The 19,936-nt window shown below is 43.6% G+C and overlaps 1 protein-coding gene across 4 annotated transcripts; it reads left to right on the forward strand.

Annotated features, from left to right (window-relative positions):
- Positions 1–298: 298 nt before the first annotated feature.
- Positions 299–19,251, forward strand: nf2b (neurofibromin 2b (merlin)). Of its 4 annotated transcripts, XR_005472528.1 has the most exons (18): positions 299–694; positions 1,340–1,458; positions 1,650–1,775; positions 1,927–2,049; positions 5,610–5,693; positions 5,822–5,890; positions 6,004–6,086; positions 6,623–6,698; positions 10,059–10,205; positions 10,410–10,484; positions 10,594–10,707; positions 10,980–11,102; positions 11,207–11,424; positions 11,831–11,933; positions 12,702–12,832; positions 13,043–13,211; positions 16,098–18,964; positions 18,999–19,251. XR_005472528.1 is itself a non-coding variant. In XM_038965335.1 (17 exons), the coding sequence occupies exons 2-17, from the start codon at positions 1,369–1,371 to the stop codon at positions 16,143–16,145; spliced, it is 1,779 nt and encodes a 592-aa protein (XP_038821263.1). In that variant the 5' UTR covers positions 299–694; positions 1,340–1,368; the 3' UTR covers positions 16,146–19,251. The 4 variants fall into 4 exon arrangements, 3 of the variants coding, with proteins under 3 accessions (XP_038821263.1, XP_038821264.1, XP_038821265.1); XM_038965335.1 differs by having other exon boundaries at positions 16,098–19,251; XM_038965336.1 differs by having other exon boundaries at positions 10,059–10,196; positions 16,098–19,251.
- Positions 19,252–19,936: the final 685 nt, after the last annotated feature.

Raw genomic sequence — 19,936 nt, forward strand, 5'->3', positions numbered from 1 at the left:
ACGTTGTCATGGTGCGTCACGCAGTTGCTAACATAATCCCGTCTCAGTCAGGGTATGAGTCGATAAATCTGCATATTTTCCTCAAAAGTACGTATTTTTTGTAATGTTGTACTTCCTGTTCACGAAAATCATGCTAATGTTTGGTTGTCGCGCTAGCACGCAATTGACTCCCATTCTCTCCTTAAATGGAAAACTCACATTTCCCCAGAGTGCACCGCGTAGCCCATTGGCGATGCAGGGGAAACGCACACAATGGGCGTTAATAGGATTCCCATCTCCTCAAACGGATCTCTGCTAGTGCACGCGTATATGAGAATTCATAGTTTAGCTACGTTGTAATTCACGTCCATATATTATGAGCGTTTAGCTAGCTAGTAATCGGTTTTACCGTTCCCTTTTAAAAGCTCCTTCTGTACAAAGTTATCGAAGTGGCAGTTTTTTTATTTATTTTGTCATTATGGATGTTTGGAGAAAGTTTCGCCCGTCCCACAACTTGTTTTGGTCCGCTTTCGTGGCGTAAAACTTGTTCGTGTTATTGTAGCCAATAACGTTACTGTTAGCTAGCTTCGAAAGGTTCGGTGGCTTTCCCAGACAAATCTCAGCCTTTCCTTTTGACTCTTGTACGGCAGGAGTTGGAGCAGTTTATTCCTGGGACTCGGCCTAGTCTAGTAACGTGAGCTACTTTTTTTCTAAGGTAAAGGCTTAGCTACATTTAATGCACTTTTTCTAAAGCTAGCAGATATGACACAATGGTTTAGACGTTTTTAATCGTTTCTTCTGACTACAGTTAGAAAGCCATTTTGCTAGTTTAGTTAGACCAAACACAGGCTACCTTACTTTGCGCATGTGTAAAAAAAAAAATAGCTAAAAAATTCATGTTGTGAATAATTATATTTGAAGGAATAGCAGTGTTGACACCCTGTAGTTAATGAACTCTATAAAGCTGGGACAAACTGTGAGTGAGAAATAATGTTTGCTAACTAACGTTAACTAGCTAACAGTAGTTACGTTAGATGCTCATAAAGGATGCTCACAACAAGAGTGTAACGTTAGATTCACAAGAATCTAACTAATTTAACTAGCTACGCTAGACCATTTTCTTTACTTTGTTTGAGAGTGGGTATCTTTTTCTTATTATATATTGATATAAAATATTCAGAACACAAAAATTAGTTATTGTAGCGATCAAGACAGGATAATCTTGGAAACCAGAACCAAATTCTCGCGTGAACGCTAATTTGGGAAAGGGGATGTGGGCCTGAATCTGGGCTAGTAAACCATGAAGTTGTTGATGGAAAAATGATTGACATGTATTTGGTGGTGTTTTCCCCTTCTACAGGTATATCACCAATCTCCGAGGCCTCCAAAATGTCGATTTTAGGATTAAAAAAGAAACAACCAAAGACTTTTAAGGTCAAAGTCATCACTATGGATGCTGAAATGGAGTTTAGTTGTGAGGTAATGTACTTTTGCCTTATTGTAATGACATTACATTTTGGTGTGTACAACAAACAGAAACAGTAGCTGAAATAGTAGTCTTGAATGCTCTCGCTCCCCCTTCCTCCCTCATCATTGTCATGTTAGAAAACTGTACGAATAATTATATTCTCTGTCTCCTCTGCCCCCCCCCCCCCCCCCCCATCTCTCAGGTGAAATGGAAAGGTAAGGATCTGTTTGATCTGGTGTGTCGGACAGTGGGTCTGAGAGAAACCTGGTTCTTTGGGCTCCGGTACACAGTGAAGGACACCTATGCATGGCTGAAGACAGAGAAACGGGTGAGTGAGGGGAGTAGGGCAAGAGGAGGGGATAGGTCTTGATAGGAGAGAAGGGAGAGAGAAGGAAAGATGGAGAGAAAGCAAGATAATGGAGAAAAAAAACAAGATGTGTCATTGCCTAACAGTATAGATTTTGTTTGTGTGTATGCAGGTCTTGGATCAAGAGGTCCCTAAAGACTCGCCGATAACATTTCACTTCCTGGCCAAGTTCTTCCCAGAGAAGGTAGAAGAAGAGCTGGTGCAGGAAATCACACAACACCTCTTCTTCCTGCAGGTAAAACAACTGTATTTCAACTCTTGTTAGGGAATCCAGGAATCTAACAATGCTTTGATGTTGATTATTTGTGTATATATTAGAGGTCGACAGATTAGGATTTTTCAACACCGATACCGATTATTGGAGGACCAAAAAAAGCTGATACCGATTATCAGCCAATTTTTATATATGTATTTGTAATAATGACAATTACAACAATACTGAATGAAAAATTAACACTTATTTTAACTTAGTATAATGCATCAATATAATCTATTTAGTCTCAAATAAATAATGTAACATGTTCAATTTGGTTTAAATAATGCAAAAACACAGGGTTGGAGAAGAAAGTAAAAGTGCCATGTAAAAAAAAAAGAAAAAAAAAAAAAGAAAAGCTAACGTTTAAGTTCCTAGCTCAGAACATGACAACATATAAAAGCTGGTGGTTCAATATTCCCAGTTAAGAAGTTTTATTTTTTATTTCACCTTTATTTAACCAGGTAGGCCGGTTGAGAATAAGTTCTCATTTACAACTGCGACCTGGCCAAGATAAAGCACAGCAGTGTGACACAAACACAGAATTACACATGGGATAAACAAATGTACAGTCAATAACACAATAGAAAAACATATATACAGTGTGTGCAAATGTAATAAGATTAGGGCGGTAAGGCAATAAATAGGCCGTAGTGGCGAAATAATTACAATTTAGCATTAACACAGGAGTGATAGATGTGCAGAAGATGAATGTGCGAGTAGAGATACTGGAGTGCAAAGGAGCAAAAAATAAATAACAATATGGGGATGAGGTAGTTGGGTGGGCTGTGTACAGGTGCAATGTTCAGTAAGCTGCTCTGATAGCTGATGCTTAAAGTTAGTGAGGGAGATATAGGACTCCAGCTTCAGTGATTTTTGCAATTCGTTCCAGTCATTGGCAGCAGAGAACTGGAAGGAAAGGTGGCCAAAAGGGGAGTTGGCTTTGGGGATGACCAGTGAAATAGGCCTGCTGGAGCACGTGCTACAGGTGGGTGCTGCTATGGTGACCAGTGAGCTGAGATAAGGCGGGGCTTTACCTAGCAAAGACTTATAGATGACCTGGAGCCAGTGGGTTTGGCGACGAATATGAAGTGAGGGCCAGCCAACGAGAGCATACAGGTTGCAGTGGTGGGTAGTATATGGGGCTTTGGTGACAACGGATGGCACTGTGATAGACTGCATCCAGTTTGCTGAGTAGAGTGTTGGAGGCTATTTTGTAAATTACATTGCCGAAGTCGAGGATTGGTAGGATAGTCAGTTTTACGAGGGTATGTTTAGCAGCATGAGTGAAGGATGCTTTGTTGCGAAATAGAAAGCCGATTCTAGATTTAATTTTGGATTGGAGATGCTTAATGTGAGTCTGGAAGGAGAGTTTACAGTCTAACCAGACACCTAAGTATTTGTAGTTATCCACATATTCTAAGTCAGAACCGTACCGAGTAGTGATGCTAGACGGGCGGTCGGGTGCGGGCAGAAATCGGTTGAAGAGGATGCATTTAGTTTTACTTGCATTTAAGAGCAGTTGGAGGCCACGGAAGGAGTGTTGTATGGCATTGACGCTTGTCTGGAGGTTTGTTAACACAGTGTCCAAAGAAGGGCCAGAAGTAGACACAATGCTGTCGTCTGCGTAGAGGTGGATCAGAGAATCACCAGCAGCAAGAGCAACATTATTGATGTATACAGAGAAAAGTCAGCCCTAGAATTGAACCCTGTGGCACCCCCATAGACTGCCAGAGGTCCGGACCACAGGCCCTCTGATTTGACACACTGACCTCTATCTGAGAAGTAGTTGGTGAACCAGACGAGGCAGTCATTTGAGAAACCAAGGCTGTTGAGTCTGCCGATAAGAATGCGGTGATTGAAAGAGTCGAAAGCATTGACCAGGTCGATGAAGATGGCTGCACAGCATTGTCTCCTGTCGATGGCGGTTATGATATCGTTTAGGACCTTGAGTGTGGCTGAGGTGCACCCACGACCAGCTCGGAAACCAGATTGCATAGCGGAGAAGGTACGGTTGGATTCGAAATGGTTGGTGATCTGTTTGTGAACTTGGCTTTCGAAGACTTGTAGAAAGGCAGGGTAGGAAAGATATAGGTCTGTAACAGTTTGGGTTTAGAGTGTCTCCCCCTTTGAAGAGGGGGATGACTGAAGCAGCTTTCCAATCTTTGGGGATCTCAGATGATACGAAAGAGAGGCTGAACAGGCTAGTAATAGGGGTTGCAACAATTGCGGCGGATAAGTTTTAGAAAGATAGCAAATATTCAAATGAGAACTTTGAAGGTTGAAGTGGAGAAGGGTTCCATGTGAACAGCAGTTGAACATGGGTCAGTCGGTCCTTTTAGGTTGTAGTTATTATAGGAATAATACCATTTGTATTTCATATACCATTGACTATTGGATGTTCTTATAGGCACTTTAGTATTGCCAGCCTAATCTTGGGAGTTGATAGGCATGAAGTCATAAACAGCGCAGTTCTTCAAGCATTGCTAAGAGCTGCTGGCAAACGCATTGAAGTGCTGTTTGAATGAATGCTTACGAGCCTGCTGCTGCCTACCACTGCTCTGTCAGACTGCTCTATCAAATATAAAATCATTGACTTAATTATAATATAATAACAGACAGAAATACGAGCCTTTGGTCATTAATATGGTCAAATCTGTAAACTATCTTTTCGAAAACAAAACAGTGAAATACGGAACCGTTCCGAACGGGTGGCAACCCGAAGTCTAAATATTGCTGTTACGTTGCACAACCTTCGATGTTATGTCATAATTCTGGAAAATTAGTTCGCAACAAGCCAGGCGTCCCAAGCTGTTGCATATACCCTGACTCTGTTTGCACTGAACGCAAGAGAAGTGACACAATTTCCCCTAGTTAATATTGCCTGCTAACATTAATTTATTTTAACTAAATTTGCAGGTTTAATAAATATATACTTCTGTGTATTGATTTTAAGAAAGGGATTGATGTTTATGGTTAGGTACATTTGTTCAATGATTGTGCTTTTTTTCAGCAATGAGCTTTTGCTAAAGTTGAAGTAGGCTTTGATTCGATGATAAATTAACAGGCACTGCATTGATTATATGCAACGCAAGACAAGCTAGTTAACCCTGTAATATCATCAACCATGTGTATTTAACTAGTGATTATGTGAAGATTGATTGTTTTGTATAAGGTAAGTTTAATGCTAGCTAGCAACTTACCGTGGCTCCTTGCAGCCACAAGGTCCTTTTCACGCTGCACTCGCGTGGCAGGCTCACTCACGTAACAGGTGTTCAGCCTGCCACGCAGTTTCCTCGTGGATTGCAATGTAATCCGCGTCCAAAATGGCCGATTACCGATTTGTTATGAACACTTGAAATCGTTCCTAATTAATCGGTCAACCTCTAGTGTATATATATCAAGTTGGGATTCAGCTCTTTTATGTTCTGACTTTACTACTGTAGCTTAATTGTCCTGAGGAGTCTTGTCGTGCCAACTGTTCTCAGACTACCCAGTGTCTCTGCTGAGAACGGAATGGGTTAATGTCTAATTACCTCTAGGTGAAAAAGCAAATATTAGACGAGGAGATTTTCTGTTCTCCTGAAGCCTCTGTCCTGTTGGCGTCGTACGCTGTTCAAGCCAAGGTAAGGAAAGGCTTTTTCAGTGTGAATATCCTGTGTTGATATTAATATATGGGCTGTGTTTTCAAGGCTTCTCCAGATGTAGATTTCGAAAGCTGTCATCTACATGAATGTATTTTTCTCTCATACAGTATGGGGACTATGAACCAAACTTTCACAAGCCGGGGTTCTTAGCCCAGGATGAGCTCCTACCTAAAAGAGTAAGTAGTACCACTATGGAAAAATAAGTGGGTGTGTGTGATCATGTTATTTGTGTATGTGTGGTCATCTTTTGATGTGTGTGTGAGATCATGTTATTTGTTTGTTTCCACAGGTTCTGATGCAGTACCAGATGACTGCAGACATGTGGGAGGAGAAGATCACAGCCTGGTACGCAGAGCACAGAGGCATCGCCAGGTAAGACCAGCTGACGCAGCTACTACTACACTTATAGAGAAGCAGAGAGTTTCTCAACTCCGGTCCTGAAGTTCTCCCAGCGGTTCACATTATTGTTGTAGCCCAGGACAAACGCGCCTGAGGAGCGTTCGGCAGCACAACACGTTTTGGAACGTTCAGACAGAAATGTTATGTAGAACTAACATGTATCTCTGACATGTAGAATAAGGACTCACGTCTGCGCCATTCATGGCATTTCTATCTGCAAAGTTCAATAATGTTTGGCTGCTGAACATGGCCCTGATTCAACTTGTCAAGGGCTTTATGATTAGTTGATTGATAGAATCCGGGGGGTGGTTCTATGGCAACAATGTCTACTGTTGGGGTTACTGGAACACCGGAGTTGAGAAACACAGCTATAGAGCAATATCTACCAGTACCAGACGAGTCAGATGTTTCTCCCATAGATACAGAACTACATGACCCATTGACTTGTTGCTGGGCCAGAGACGGTGTTGTCTAATGATTGATGTGTTTGGTATGTGTGCTGTTCACAGGGATGAGGCTGAGATGGACTACCTGAAGATAGCTCAGGACCTGGACATGTATGGAGTCAGCTACTTTGCCATCACTGTGAGTTACTCCTTCAGTCAAACACTTCTCTCTTACTTTGGTTGCGTCCCAATAATATCTCCTTTCTCCTGAAGTGTACACTCGTTCACTACTTCCCACAAATTTAAAATAATTGGATTGGTGAAGGCATGGGATAGAGGGAGTTTCCACCACGTTTCTTACACCTTTCAATCAGACAGTAGTTTGTTACCCTCTGGTGATTTCATATTGTGTAACAGGAATGGGCTGCAGGCAACTCACTGGCCTGATTTGCCCAGCGCTAGCTGACAGACACGTGACTCTTATAATCAACCAATCACGATCTCCAGTATAGAATAGTTAGTTTAATCAGCTGTTTTGGCTAGGGCTGGGGGAACATGTGTGACACCAATCAGGCCAGGAGTAGGACTGGAGTTGCCCATCCTTGTTGAATTTAAAAAATATATTTTGTCACATACACTGGAGAGGTGTAGTGAAATGTTGTTTTTACAGGGTCAGCCATGCGGTTCCACTGGTGCAAATTAGGGTCAAGTGCATTGCTCAAAGGCACATTGTCAGTGTACTATGCAAACTAATTTAGACCTTTATTTATCTTCGTAGGAACTTTGTCAATAAAGCCAGGCACATCTGAATGCAATAAAATCACACAAACACATAGCCTGTGTTACATTCAAGGACATAAGAACGCAGCCTTCAGCAGCCCAATACAGTTGAAGGTATTTTACAGTCATATGTTTGTTTGCTGTTTGACCCCCAATTATTGGACAAAGATGGCGTTTAGGGTCGTAACCTTGTCTGATTAAACTACACTTTGGGTGCATTATACCAGTTATCTCTTCTACATTATCCTCGCTCACCCAACCCCTGGAACAAAGGTTTGTATTGATGTACGCACTCCGTCAGACCTGACTATCTATGGTATTACAATTACTTTGACACATTTGGAAATAACTATTAAGATGTGTTTTATTTGAAAACACAAGTAGTTGACTATTGTAATGTATTTGGAAATACACTTGGATATTATTTGAAAATACTCATACACTGACTGAAATAGACTCCCTTGCATTTAACCCAGGTATTTTGAAAATACTTTTAAGTATTACGCTATTAATAGGAAATTGTGAGAAAATATTTTGAAAATACTTCAAATAGAAGTAGTTGATTCGGGCCACATTTTTTGTAAATTCTCAAATACTCAGAAATTAAGTATTGCACCCTTTTCCGGGGCCCTTTGGAAATCGAATTAACATAATACACATCTGTCTGTTTAAGCTAGAGATGTTTTTTTTGCATGGGCTGCGTCTCAATCCACGTCATCCGCCGATATTGCCCTTCCACATCTGTGGTGAAAGGTGGCAGAGCTAGCTAGAGCGGTGTTTTGTCAGACCACGAGACAAAGTCTATAGTTTCCGTATGGTAATAATGACCCTGAACTATTATGACCCCTCTGTGGAAAGTTGAGTCTTAAGAACACGGTGGTGTTCTCAGTGTTGCTCTACGACCCCTACAAGCATCACGGGACTCGTCTGAAGTCGGTACAGCCTCTTCTGCCAACTTCTGTCTGTAGCGTCTGAACAGTTTGGGCTACACACTAATATGACCCCTCTGTGGAAAGGTGAGTCTCACATGAACACGTACTTCCAAATGAATGGAAGTCAACTATATATACAAAAGTATGTGGACACGCTTTCAAATTAGTGGATTTAGCTATTTCAGCCGCTCCCTTTGCTGACAGGTGTATAAAATCGAGCACACAGCCATGCAATCTCCACAGACAAACCTTGGCAATATAATGGCCTTACTGAAGAGCTCAGTGACTTTCAACGTGGCACTGTCATAGGATGCCACCTTTCCAACAGGTCAGTTCGTCACATTTCTACCCTACTAGAGCTGCCCCGGTCAACTGTGAGGGCTGTTACTGTGAAGTGGAAACGTCTAGGAGCAACAACGGCTCAGCCCCGAAGTGGTAGACCACACAACTCACAGAGCAAGACCGCCGAGTGCTGAAGCGAGTAGCGCGTAAAAGTAATCTGTCCTCGGTTGCAACACTCACTACAGAGTTCCAAACTGCCTCTGGAGGCAACGTCAGCACAAGAACTGTTCTTCGGGAGCTTCATGAAATGGTTTTCCATGTCCGAGCAGCCGCACAGAAGCCTAAGATCACCATACACAATGCCAAGCGTCGGCTGGAGTGGTGTAAAGCTCGCCGCCGTTGGACTCTGGAGCAGTGGGAATGCATTCTCTGAAGTGATGAATCACGCTTCACCATCTGGCAGTCCGACGTACGAATCTGGGTTTGGCAGATGCCTTAATGCATACTGCCAACTGTAAAGTTTGGTGGTTGAGGAATATTGGTGTGGGGCTGTTTTTCATGGTCGTGGTAGGCCCCTTCTTTCCAGTGAAGGGAAATCTTAATGCTACAGCATACAATGATTCTGTGCTTCCAACTGTGGTAACAGTTTGAGGAAGGCCCTTTCCTGTTTCCGCATGACAATGCCTCCTGTACACAAAGCGAGGTCCATACAGAAATGGTTTGTCAAGATCTGTTTTGGAAGAACTTGACTGGCCTGCACAGAGTCCAGACCTCAACCCCATCGAACACCTTTAGGATGAATTGGAACGTCAACTGCGAGCCAGGCCTAATTGCCCAGCATCAGTGCCCAACCTCACTAATGCCCTTGTGGCTGAATGAAAGAATGTCCTCACAACAATGTTCCAACATCTAGTGGAAAGCCTTCTCAGAAGAATGGAGGCTGTTATACCAGCGGGGGGGGCGCGCGCAACTCCATATTAATGCCCATCACTTTGGAATGAGATGTTTGACGAGCAGGTGTCCACATACTTTTGGTCATGTAGTGTGTGTATATACGGAGTTAGTTTAGTTGCCTAAAATAAGCAGTTAAATACATGTAAAAAATATATATATATATATATAAATATATATTGTTTCCTGATAATTCTTATGTCTCTCAGATATAGGACAGACACTTCAGAACAAACTTCCGGTAGATTTTTTCGGGGACTATCTGTTATTTTATGAAGCTAATAGGGCTAATGGCAATAAAGGCCAAATTCAATGTTTCATCAAAAAATGTTTACATATTTGTTTTTTTATACCTTAAGGGGTCCTTAAATTCTAAATCAAATAGCGAAATGATCCTTGGTATGACCATCTTAAAACAATTCCATATGTTAGCTTTATTATTATGGGACCAGCAGGTACATGTAGCGTTTATATTTTTGTTCAGTGTCTTAATAGTACATGTATGAATGTTATAATACGTTATCTTCACAGCAAATTAATCATGGCACAGACGTGCATGAGTTTATAAATGAATAGTACATGTATGAATGTTTTATATTGTGAAATCTCCACAGCAAAATAAACGAGACACAGACCTGCTACTGGGTGTCGATGCCCAGGGCCTTCATATTTACAGCCCCAACAGCAAACTGAACCCCAACAAGTCTTTCCCCTGGAGCGGCATCCGCAACATCTCCTACAGCGAGAAGGAGGTAACCACGGTGAATCTGCTATTATTTATTTAATTAATTTTTGTCCAATTAAAAATACATCTCTGGTGTTATGGCTACCTAGCCACATTAAACCGGCCCATTCTCACAAGCTCACTTTTATGTTTTACATGAAGTAAACCTGATCGCAGCGGTCTGGTCATCTACTACACAGATGATAACATGTTATTAACTTTGTCCTCTCCCCTGGTACAGTTCACAATAAAACCTCTGGACAAGAAGAAAGATGTTTTCAAATTCTACTCCTCCCAACTGAGAGTCAACAAACTGGTAGGTTGTTGTTTGTAGGAAGTCAGAGTTGGTGCCAGTTTTATCCTCTTATCTGGTAAACGCCCATTTTAACCCATGTGTGTTTGCCTGCGCCTGTATGTGTGTTCAGATTCTGCAGCTGTGCATTGGGAACCATGACCTGTTCATGAGGAGGAGGAAAGTGGACTCCATCGAGGTACAGCAGATGAAGTCTCAGGCCAAGGAGGAGAAGGCTCGCAAGAAGGTCCGCTCTCAACACATCCACAGACACTCTACCACACCCCTGTATTTGTGTCGTTTTCAAAGATATACAGTGTTTCTGTATAGACATAGCTGCCAGTATTTTTCAATAAGAAGATACTATGTTGTGAACATAGCACACTGTTCATGTCAGTTGCTAGCCAGTCTGTTCTCTGATTAGCTGTTCTGCCTATCCGTTTGCAGGCAGAGCGTTCTGATTGGTTGCGAGTGATATTTTCTGTTCTCTGATTGGCTGAACTGCCTGTCCATCTGCAGGTGGAGCGTCAGATCCTTGCGAGGGAGAAGCAAATGAGGGAGGAGGCAGAGCGAGCGAAGGAGGAGATGGAGAGACGGCTGTTCCAGCTGCAGGACGAGGCACGGCTGGCCAATGAGGCGTTGGTAAGGGTGGCGTCTGATCCATGAGAGCGGGGTCTCCTTAGGAATGTATATGAACTGTTTATAAGTGTTATGTCTGCTTATGAAGGTGTTGTGTCTGTTTGTAGCTGCGTTCAGAGGAGACCGCAGATCTGCTGGCGGAGAAGGCCCAGATCGCCGAGGAGGAAGCCAAGCTGTTAGCCCACAAGGCTGCCGAGGCGGAGCAGGAAAGGCAGAGGATAGAGGCTACCGCTCTCAAGACCAAGGAGGAGAAGAGACTGATGGAGCAGAAGATGAGAGAGGCAGAGCAGCTGGCCGTCAAACTGGTGGAGCAGTCAGAGAGGAGGTACAGATATTACTGTCAGTGTTCATGTTATTATTATTAGTGTTTTAGTTTAGAGGATAAGTAGCAGTAAAGGTCAAATGTAGCCACGAGCAGCAGGAGGAACGGCAGGGTTTGCAGATGAGCTTAAAATAGCCGCAGGAGGAATAGTAAAGATTGCAGATGAGCTTAAAATAGCCACAGGAGGAATGGTAGAGATTGCAGATGAGCTTAACCTAAGACAATGCACTCAGTGTCTGCTCAGGGTGTGCTTCATTATGCACCAATGTGATAGATGCAGGACTGAAACAGTGGACAAGTTTAAACATCCACTTTCCGCTCTTGGTTATAAAAGTCAGCCCAGCTCTGCTGTATATTTTGTGCATCGCTGACTAGTCAATGCACAGTAAGTAGCGGTTCCTCTCTGCAGGTCGAAGGAGGCGGACCATCTGAAGCAGGACCTTACGGAGGCCAAGGATGCTGAGAGGAGAGCCAAGCAGAAACTCCTGGAGATCACCAAGACATCTTACCCGGTACAGAAAACTATAACCCTAACCAAGACATCTTACCCGGTACAGAAAACTATAACTCTAACCAAGACATCTTACCCAGGTACAGAAAACTATAACCCTAGCCAAGACATCTTACCCGGTACAGAAAACTATAACCCTAACCAAGACATCTTACCCGGTACAGAAAACTATAACCCTAGCCAAGACATCTTACCCGGTACAGAAAACTATAACCCTAGCCAAGACATCTTACCCGGTACAGAGAACTATAACCCTAGCCAAGACATCTTACCCGGTACAGAGAACTATAACCCTAGCCAAGACATCTTACCCGGTACAGAAAACTATAACTCTAACCAAGACATCTTACCCGGTACAGAGAACTATAACCCTAGCCAAGACATCTTACCCGGTACAGAAAACTATAACCCTAGCCAAGACATCTTACCCGGTACAGAAAACTATAACTCTAACCAAGACATCTTACCCGGTACAGAAAACTATAACTCTAACCAAGACATCTTACCCGGTACAGAGAACTATAACCCTAGCCAAGACATCTTACCCGGTACAGAAAACTATAACTCTAACCAAGACATCTTACCCGGTACCTGAACCATAATTTTAGAGCTCACCATTATCACAATCACAGCTAATACAACATACCCAGTACACTCCACACCATAACCATATTGATCATGTCTAACAACAGAGTTTATCAAAACCACATCCTCCCTTTTTCCTGGCCCCTATAACTGGCGCCTCTTGTTCTTTCTGTGTGTGTTCCAGCTCATAGCGGCCTACTCCACCCCCCCTCCTCCCCCAGAGGGAGGAGACCTAGCTCTGGGATCCGGATCGATGCGGATCGACTTTAAAGACTCTGATATGAAGAGACTGTCAATGGAGATAGAGAGGGAGAGGTGAGCTGGGTTCCCTCCAAATGGCATCATATTCCCTAAATAGTGCACTAATTTTGACCAGGGTCTGTGGTCTGAAGTAGTGCACTACATAGGTAATAGGGGACATTTCATTGCAAAATGTTGTTCCCTTTTCTCGTGACCTTGCGAAGCTAAGTAAACAGCCTTCACCTATCAGTTTTATCTCACCCCCCCCCCCCCCCCCCCCCTCAGACTAGAGTACGTGGAGAAGAGTAAACACCTGCAGGATCAACTGAAGGAGCTGAAGTCTGAGATTGAATCTCTGAAGCTGGAGGAGCAGCAGCAGCAAGCTGGGGTCTACAGCCTCCGCAACGAGGCCCGCGGCTACCCCCCTGAACCACCCTACATGCCCCATAGTAATGTAAGAACCACCCTACCTGCCCCATAGTAATATTAGAACCGCCCTACCTGCCCCGTAGTAATATTAGAACCACCCTACCTGCCCCATAGTAATATTAGAACCGCCCTACCTGCCCCATAGTAATATTAGAACCGCCCTACCTGCCCCATAGTAATATTAGAACCGCCCTACCTGCCCCATAGTAATATTAGAACCGCCCTACCTGCCCCATAGTAATATTAGAACCGCCCTACCTGCCCCATAGTAATATTAGAACCGCCCTACCTGCCCCATAGTAATATTAGAACCGCCCTACCTGCCCCATAGTAATATTAGAACCGCCCTACCTGCCCCATAGTAATATTAGAACCGCCCTACCTGCCCCATAGTAATATTAGAACCGCCCTACCTGCCCCATAGTAATATTAGAACCGCCCTACCTGCCCCATAGTAATATTAGAACCGCCCTACCTGCCCCATAGTAATATTAGAACCGCCCTACCTGCCCCATAGTAATATTAGAACCGCCCTACCTGCCCCATAGTAATATTACAACCGCCCTACCTGCCCCATAGTAATATTAGAACCGCCCTACCTGCCCCATAGTAATATTAGAACCGCCCTACCTGCCCCATAGTAATATTAGAACCGCCCTACCTGCCCCATAGTAATATTAGAACCGCCCTACCTGCCCCATAGTAATATTAGAACCGCCCTACCTGCCCCATAGTAATATTAGAACCGCCCTACCTGCCCCATAGTAATATTAGAACCGCCCTACCTGCCCCATAGTAATATTACAACCGCCCTACCTGCCCCATAGTAATATTAGAACCGCCCTACCTGCCCCATAGTAATATTAGAACCGCCCTACCTGCCCCATAGTAATATTAGAACCGCCCTACCTGCCCCATAGTAATATTAGAACCGCCCTACCTGCCCCATAGTAATATTAGAACCGCCCTACCTGCCCCATAGTAATATTAGAACCGCCCTACCTGCCCCATAGTAATATTAGAACCGCCCTACCTGCCCCATAGTAATATTAGAACCGCCCTACCTGCCCCATAGTAATATTAGAACCGCCCTACCTGCCCCATAGTAATATTAGAACCGCCCTACCTGCCCCATAGTAATATTAGAACCGCCCTACCTGCCCCATAGTAATATTAGAACCGCCCTACCTGCCCCATAGTAATATTAGAACCGCCCTACCTGCCCCATAGTAATATTAGAACCGCCCTACCTGCCCATAGTAATATTAGAACCGCCCTACCTGCCCCATAGTAATATTAGAACCGCCCTACCTGCCCCATAGTAATATTAGAACCGCCCTACCTGCCCCATAGTAATATTAGAACCGCCCTACCTGCCCCATAGTAATATTAGAACCGCCCTACCTGCCCCATAGTAATATTAGAACCGCCCTACCTGCCCCATAGTAATATTAGAACCGCCCTACCTGCCCCATAGTAATATTAGAACCGCCCCTACCTGCCCCATAGTAATATTAGAACCGCCCTACCTGCCCCATAGTAATATTAGAACCGCCCTACCTGCCCCATAGTAATATTAGAACCGCCCTACCTGCCCCATAGTAATATTAGAACCGCCCTACCTGCCCCATAGTAATATTAGAACCGCCCTACCTGCCCCATAGTAATATTAGAACCGCCCTACCTGCCCCATAGTAATATTAGAACCGCCCTACCTGCCCCATAGTAATATTAGAACCGCCCTACCTGCCCCATAGTAATATTAGAACCGCCCTACCTGCCCCATAGTAATATTAGAACCGCCCTACCTGCCCCATAGTAATATTAGAACCGCCCTACCTGCCCCATAGTAATATTAGAACCGCCCTACCTGCCCCATAGTAATATTAGAACCGCCCTACCTGCCCCATAGTAATATTAGAACCGCCCTACCTGCCCCATAGTAATATTAGAACCGCCCTACCTGCCCCATAGTAATATTAGAACCGCCCTACCTGCCCCATAGTAATATTAGAACCGCCCTACCTGCCCCATAGTAATATTAGAACCGCCCTACCTGCCCCATAGTAATATTAGAACCGCCCTACCTGCCCCATAGTAATATTAGAACCGCCCTACCTGCCCCATAGTAATATTAGAACCGCCCTACCTGCCCCATAGTAATATTAGAACCGCCCTACCTGCCCCGTAGTAATATTAGAACCGCCCTACCTGCCCCGTAGTAATATTAGAACCGCCCTACCTGCCCCGTAGTAATATTAGAACCGCCCTACCTGCCCCGTAGTAATATTAGAACCGCCCTACCTGCCCCAAAATAGCATCTGATAGGAAAGCAGTTTGTTTACTGTTTCCTTGGTTATACTAAACTGTCCAATTTAAATGTCTTAACAATCAAAGGGTAAAACATGTTTGGTAGGAATTTGTTTTCAAAATATAAAAGCGGAATAGTCATCCGCAAGCCAGAAATTATATTAATCTTACACTGTCGATTGTCCATAGGGTTGGTCCTTACTGGGGAATGGAGAAAAATACATCTAACGTATAAGTTAACAGACTTTCCAAAAGTCCTGCGTGTACGACATACCTGCACAAAAAAACAAGAACTTGTGGGGGACTTTTTCTTTGACATGAGGTAAGGTGAGAGGAACACAGTTCACTGAGGAACTGCTTGGGTCTACAACAACCATTAAATTATATGTTACATTAGATGTTTCTCTCTCAAATTCCCCCCTGCATAAGGACCAAGCCTACAGACAATCGACAGTGTAAGATTGAATTTAACTTCTGACTCGCGGGAGGCTATTCAGTTTTTTACAAGCTAATTCCCAGCAATGCTAGTGTGTGAATACTATCATTACAAAAAGCAGCTAATTTTCCCTTTCTCAAACATTTTTGTTCTTTGTTCTTTCAGAGAAACTCTGCCTACATGGCTCAGATGGCTTTTTTTGAGGAAGTGTGATCCAACGGCCATTGGATTGAAACAGGGGTAGGCTAAGTGCCATTGGAAGACACGCAGGGAGGCGGGACATTGGTTGTGACTCTTGTTCCTTAATACCAAGATATGCCTACTTGGCATATATCTATGTTTTGTGCCTGACAAAAGGAGCACACTGACACACACACTGACACACACACACTGACACACACACTCCCAGTGACACTCCAGAAAAGACTGTGCTTTGGAAAGATTTGTTTTCCTCAGATGACACATCACAACACTACAAGTTTTCCTTCCAGTTTTCCGTTATGGTTTATTTGATGCAGCCCTAGTTACACTGCCTGTGGGTGTATATTATCACAGACGGTGCTGTGTGCATGTTCTGTGGATGTATTTTACTTCAATGTTTGGTTTTTAAAGGGATGCCTGGTAGAGTGTGACATAGATTTGACTGAGGTATTTTATCCTATATGACTGACTCTACACTACAGTGTGCCTTTAGGAGAATATACTCTCTCAGCGACCAGGATCATGTCTGTCAAGCTACCAGGCTTCAGGTGTGATACTTTGCCTTCGCTGATTAATGTCTTACTTTACTCAGTCGTTTTATTGTTGTAGCATGGTCGAACTGATCGTCTCCAGAGCAACATGTGTCCTGCATCACATTATGCCTCCTAACCATTATCAATTCAAACTCATTTCAACGGTTTTCTGTTTTTAGTATTTTAGATCGTTGACGTGCTTTTAACTTAGCTTTTTAAAGAGTTTTCTTCACGTTACAAACATTAAATATGCAATCCCTCGTTCACTAGTTCCTGTTATGGAGCATCCCAAAAGGCACCATATTCCCGTTTTAGTGCACTGCTTTTGACCAGTGCCCTATTTAGTTCATTTAGGGTGACATTTGTGACGATGACCTGCCTGGATTGTCAAACACCTCTGGGGTGGGTTTAGATCCAACACCTCTGGGGTGGGTTTAGATCCAACACCTCTGGGGTGGGTTTAGCTCCAACACCTCTGGGGTGGGTTTAGCTCCAACACCTCTGGGGTGGGTTTAGCTCCAACACCTCTGGGGTGGGTTTAGCTCCAACACCTCTGGGGTGGGTTTAGATCCAACACCTCTGGGGTGGGTTTAGCTCCAACACCTCTGGGGTGGGTTTAGATCCAACACCTCTGGGGTGGGTTTAGATCCAACACCTCTGGGGTGGGTTTAAATCCAACACCTCTGGGGTGGGTTTAGATCCAACACCTCTGGGGTGGGTTTAGATCCAACACCTCTGGGGTGGGTTTAGATCCAACACCTCTGGGGTGGGTTTAGATCCAACACCTCTGGGGTGGGTTTAGATCCAACACCTCTGGGGTGGGTTTAGATCCAACACCTCTGGGGTGGGTTTAGATCCAACACCTCTGGGGTGGGTTTAGATCCAACACCTCTGGGGTGGGTTTAGATCCAACACCTCTGGGGTGGGTTTAGCAGGCAGACAAGCCCATTTCTCTTCTGATTTCTACGACATCTTGTTAGCGCTTAGCTCAGAGGAAGGTTCCATCTCTAGAAAAGTAGGGAAGACATTCTGTATATGGAGGAGGAGAAGCGAGAGAGAGAAGGTGGCTTGTGCTTGTGAAGGAAGTAGATTTTAGATGTAATAACTCATGGTTAAGGGTTGGGGTCAATTCCATTTCACAGAAATATAATAAGATTATAATGCCTATTTGCTGAGTTGAAATGGTCTGGACCCAACTTTTGCTGTGGTTTTTGAATGGGAGCCATGTCTTACATGGTCAGATATCCTAACTAACAGAACACTGCTTGGCAGATTATGCAACATTTTCAAGGTTGGGGGTTGGTTTGGCATTTGTGTGGGTGCAGACACCTGCACGTACAGAGACACACAGCCATGTATTCAAACCATGTGTCTATCACATTTAAACCCTACATTTATTAGTCATTTTTATTGTAACATAAATAAGTTATTGTCAGATCTGTTGTCAGAAGTTTCCTCTAACCGATGTCAGGTTTGAATCGAAATGGAGTTGTTTTGGATGGCAAGATATCACACACGCACTCTCAGCATAACTGTTGTGTACATGTGTTTTTCATTTCTCATGGTTATACCTATTTATGTGTGTAGAATAGTGTTGTTGGGTTTTATAATAACTCCTTTTGTTGTTTATCTGAAGCTAGAAACTCTCTTTACTGTTGTTGACTTAACCATTCCTGCTTTTTTCCATCCTCTCCCCCCTATCCTCCTTTCCCTCTCTCGCACTACTCCTTTTTCATGTGTTCATCGGCTTTAAAGGGCTTAAGTGTCACATCAGTTTGTTTTTGTTTTTCACTGTTTGTTTTCATAGATGACCTCAGAACTGTTTCATATCTATACGTTTACTGTAATCACCCATATCTGTCCCAAGTGGCACCCTATTCCCTATATGGTGTACTACGTTTGACCAGGGCCAGCATCAGGCTCAGGTCAAAAGTAGTGCACTATACAAGGGGGAATAGGGTGCCATTTGGGACACAGGCACTATATGGCTGTCTCTCAACACTCTGTCGTTGCCTCCTTTCCTTTTTAGAGGGCGGCAAGTAACCTTGCGGTTAAGTTAGGCCAGTAAACGGCCGACGAGGTCGTTGATTTAAGTACCTGAGCCGACAAGGTGAAACATTTGTCGATGTGCCCTTGAGCTACTACTATGGCTGACCTTGTAAAACACTACACTGGACTGTGTTTTTCTTCTTCACAACCTTGATTCCGTTCCTTCATTGCCGTTAGTCAATTTATAGAGGTGTGGAGGTTTCCTCCGTGTGGAGGTTTCCTCCGTGTGGAGGTTTCCTCCGTGTGGAGGTTTCCTCCGTGTGGAGGTTTCCTCCGTGTGGAGGTTTCCTCTGTGTTGCTGTCACCTATCATGCCCTGTCAGATCAGTGGCCATAGAGGAAAGGACACAAGGGAAGGAAGCTAGTTAACACTATTAAGACACAGCCAGGGAGGGACATGCCAAACAAAAGCGAGTCACAATGTCTGATTTCCGAGATTAAGTGTTTTGAGTGCAGTTTCTTTTTGCATTTTGTCATAAGTGAATCAATGCTGTCAAAGGTCTTGGCTGTTGCTTATAAAACAAATATACATTAGCATTGCTTGTATTGTCACAGTTCTTGATGGTTACAGTCTTGAAGTTGTACAACTCTTGTCTAATGATTTATGTTTCTTGTGTTGATGTTTGGAATACATTTGAGAAGACCGTTTTATTTATTTTTTTAATAAAATTTTTTTTTTTTTTTTTTTTATACATCCAACTAACATTTTACTTCTGTCTTCATCAACCCCTCTGAAAGACCCATACCTACAGGTTTTAGGAGAGATGTGCAGAGCTGTTATTGTGGTGGGGGGGGGGGTTTAAGTGCCTTGCTCAATGGCAGAATGGCAGGCAGCTCACTTTCCGACAGATTATTTCCCCGGCAGACCCGGGATTCAAACTAGCAACCCTCCACCTCTAACCGCAAGGCTACCTGCTGCACCCTTGGCAGCCACACCAAACACAGATTGATTTTTGGGGATGAAGTGTTGTCACCAATGGTAATAGTAAAAGGAAGTGCGAGTCCAAATGAAGCAGGAGAGGACCGCGTTAATCAAATATTTATGAAGTACTTTAAACATGTTTGTGCTTAAGCTGTACAACTCTAGGCTAACAAGTTAGATTCATGATCAATGTGTTTTGCTGATATTGGTAATCAAATTGAGTGTGAAGCACTTCAATGTTTGCAGATCTGTAAGGTGAAATAAGAAATGGTGCAAATCACCACCACTACCACACTGCTT

This window comes from Salvelinus namaycush, chromosome 26 (assembly GCF_016432855.1).
Source record: "Salvelinus namaycush isolate Seneca chromosome 26, SaNama_1.0, whole genome shotgun sequence".
In the NCBI taxonomy this organism is placed as follows: Eukaryota; Metazoa; Chordata; class Actinopteri; order Salmoniformes; family Salmonidae; genus Salvelinus; species Salvelinus namaycush.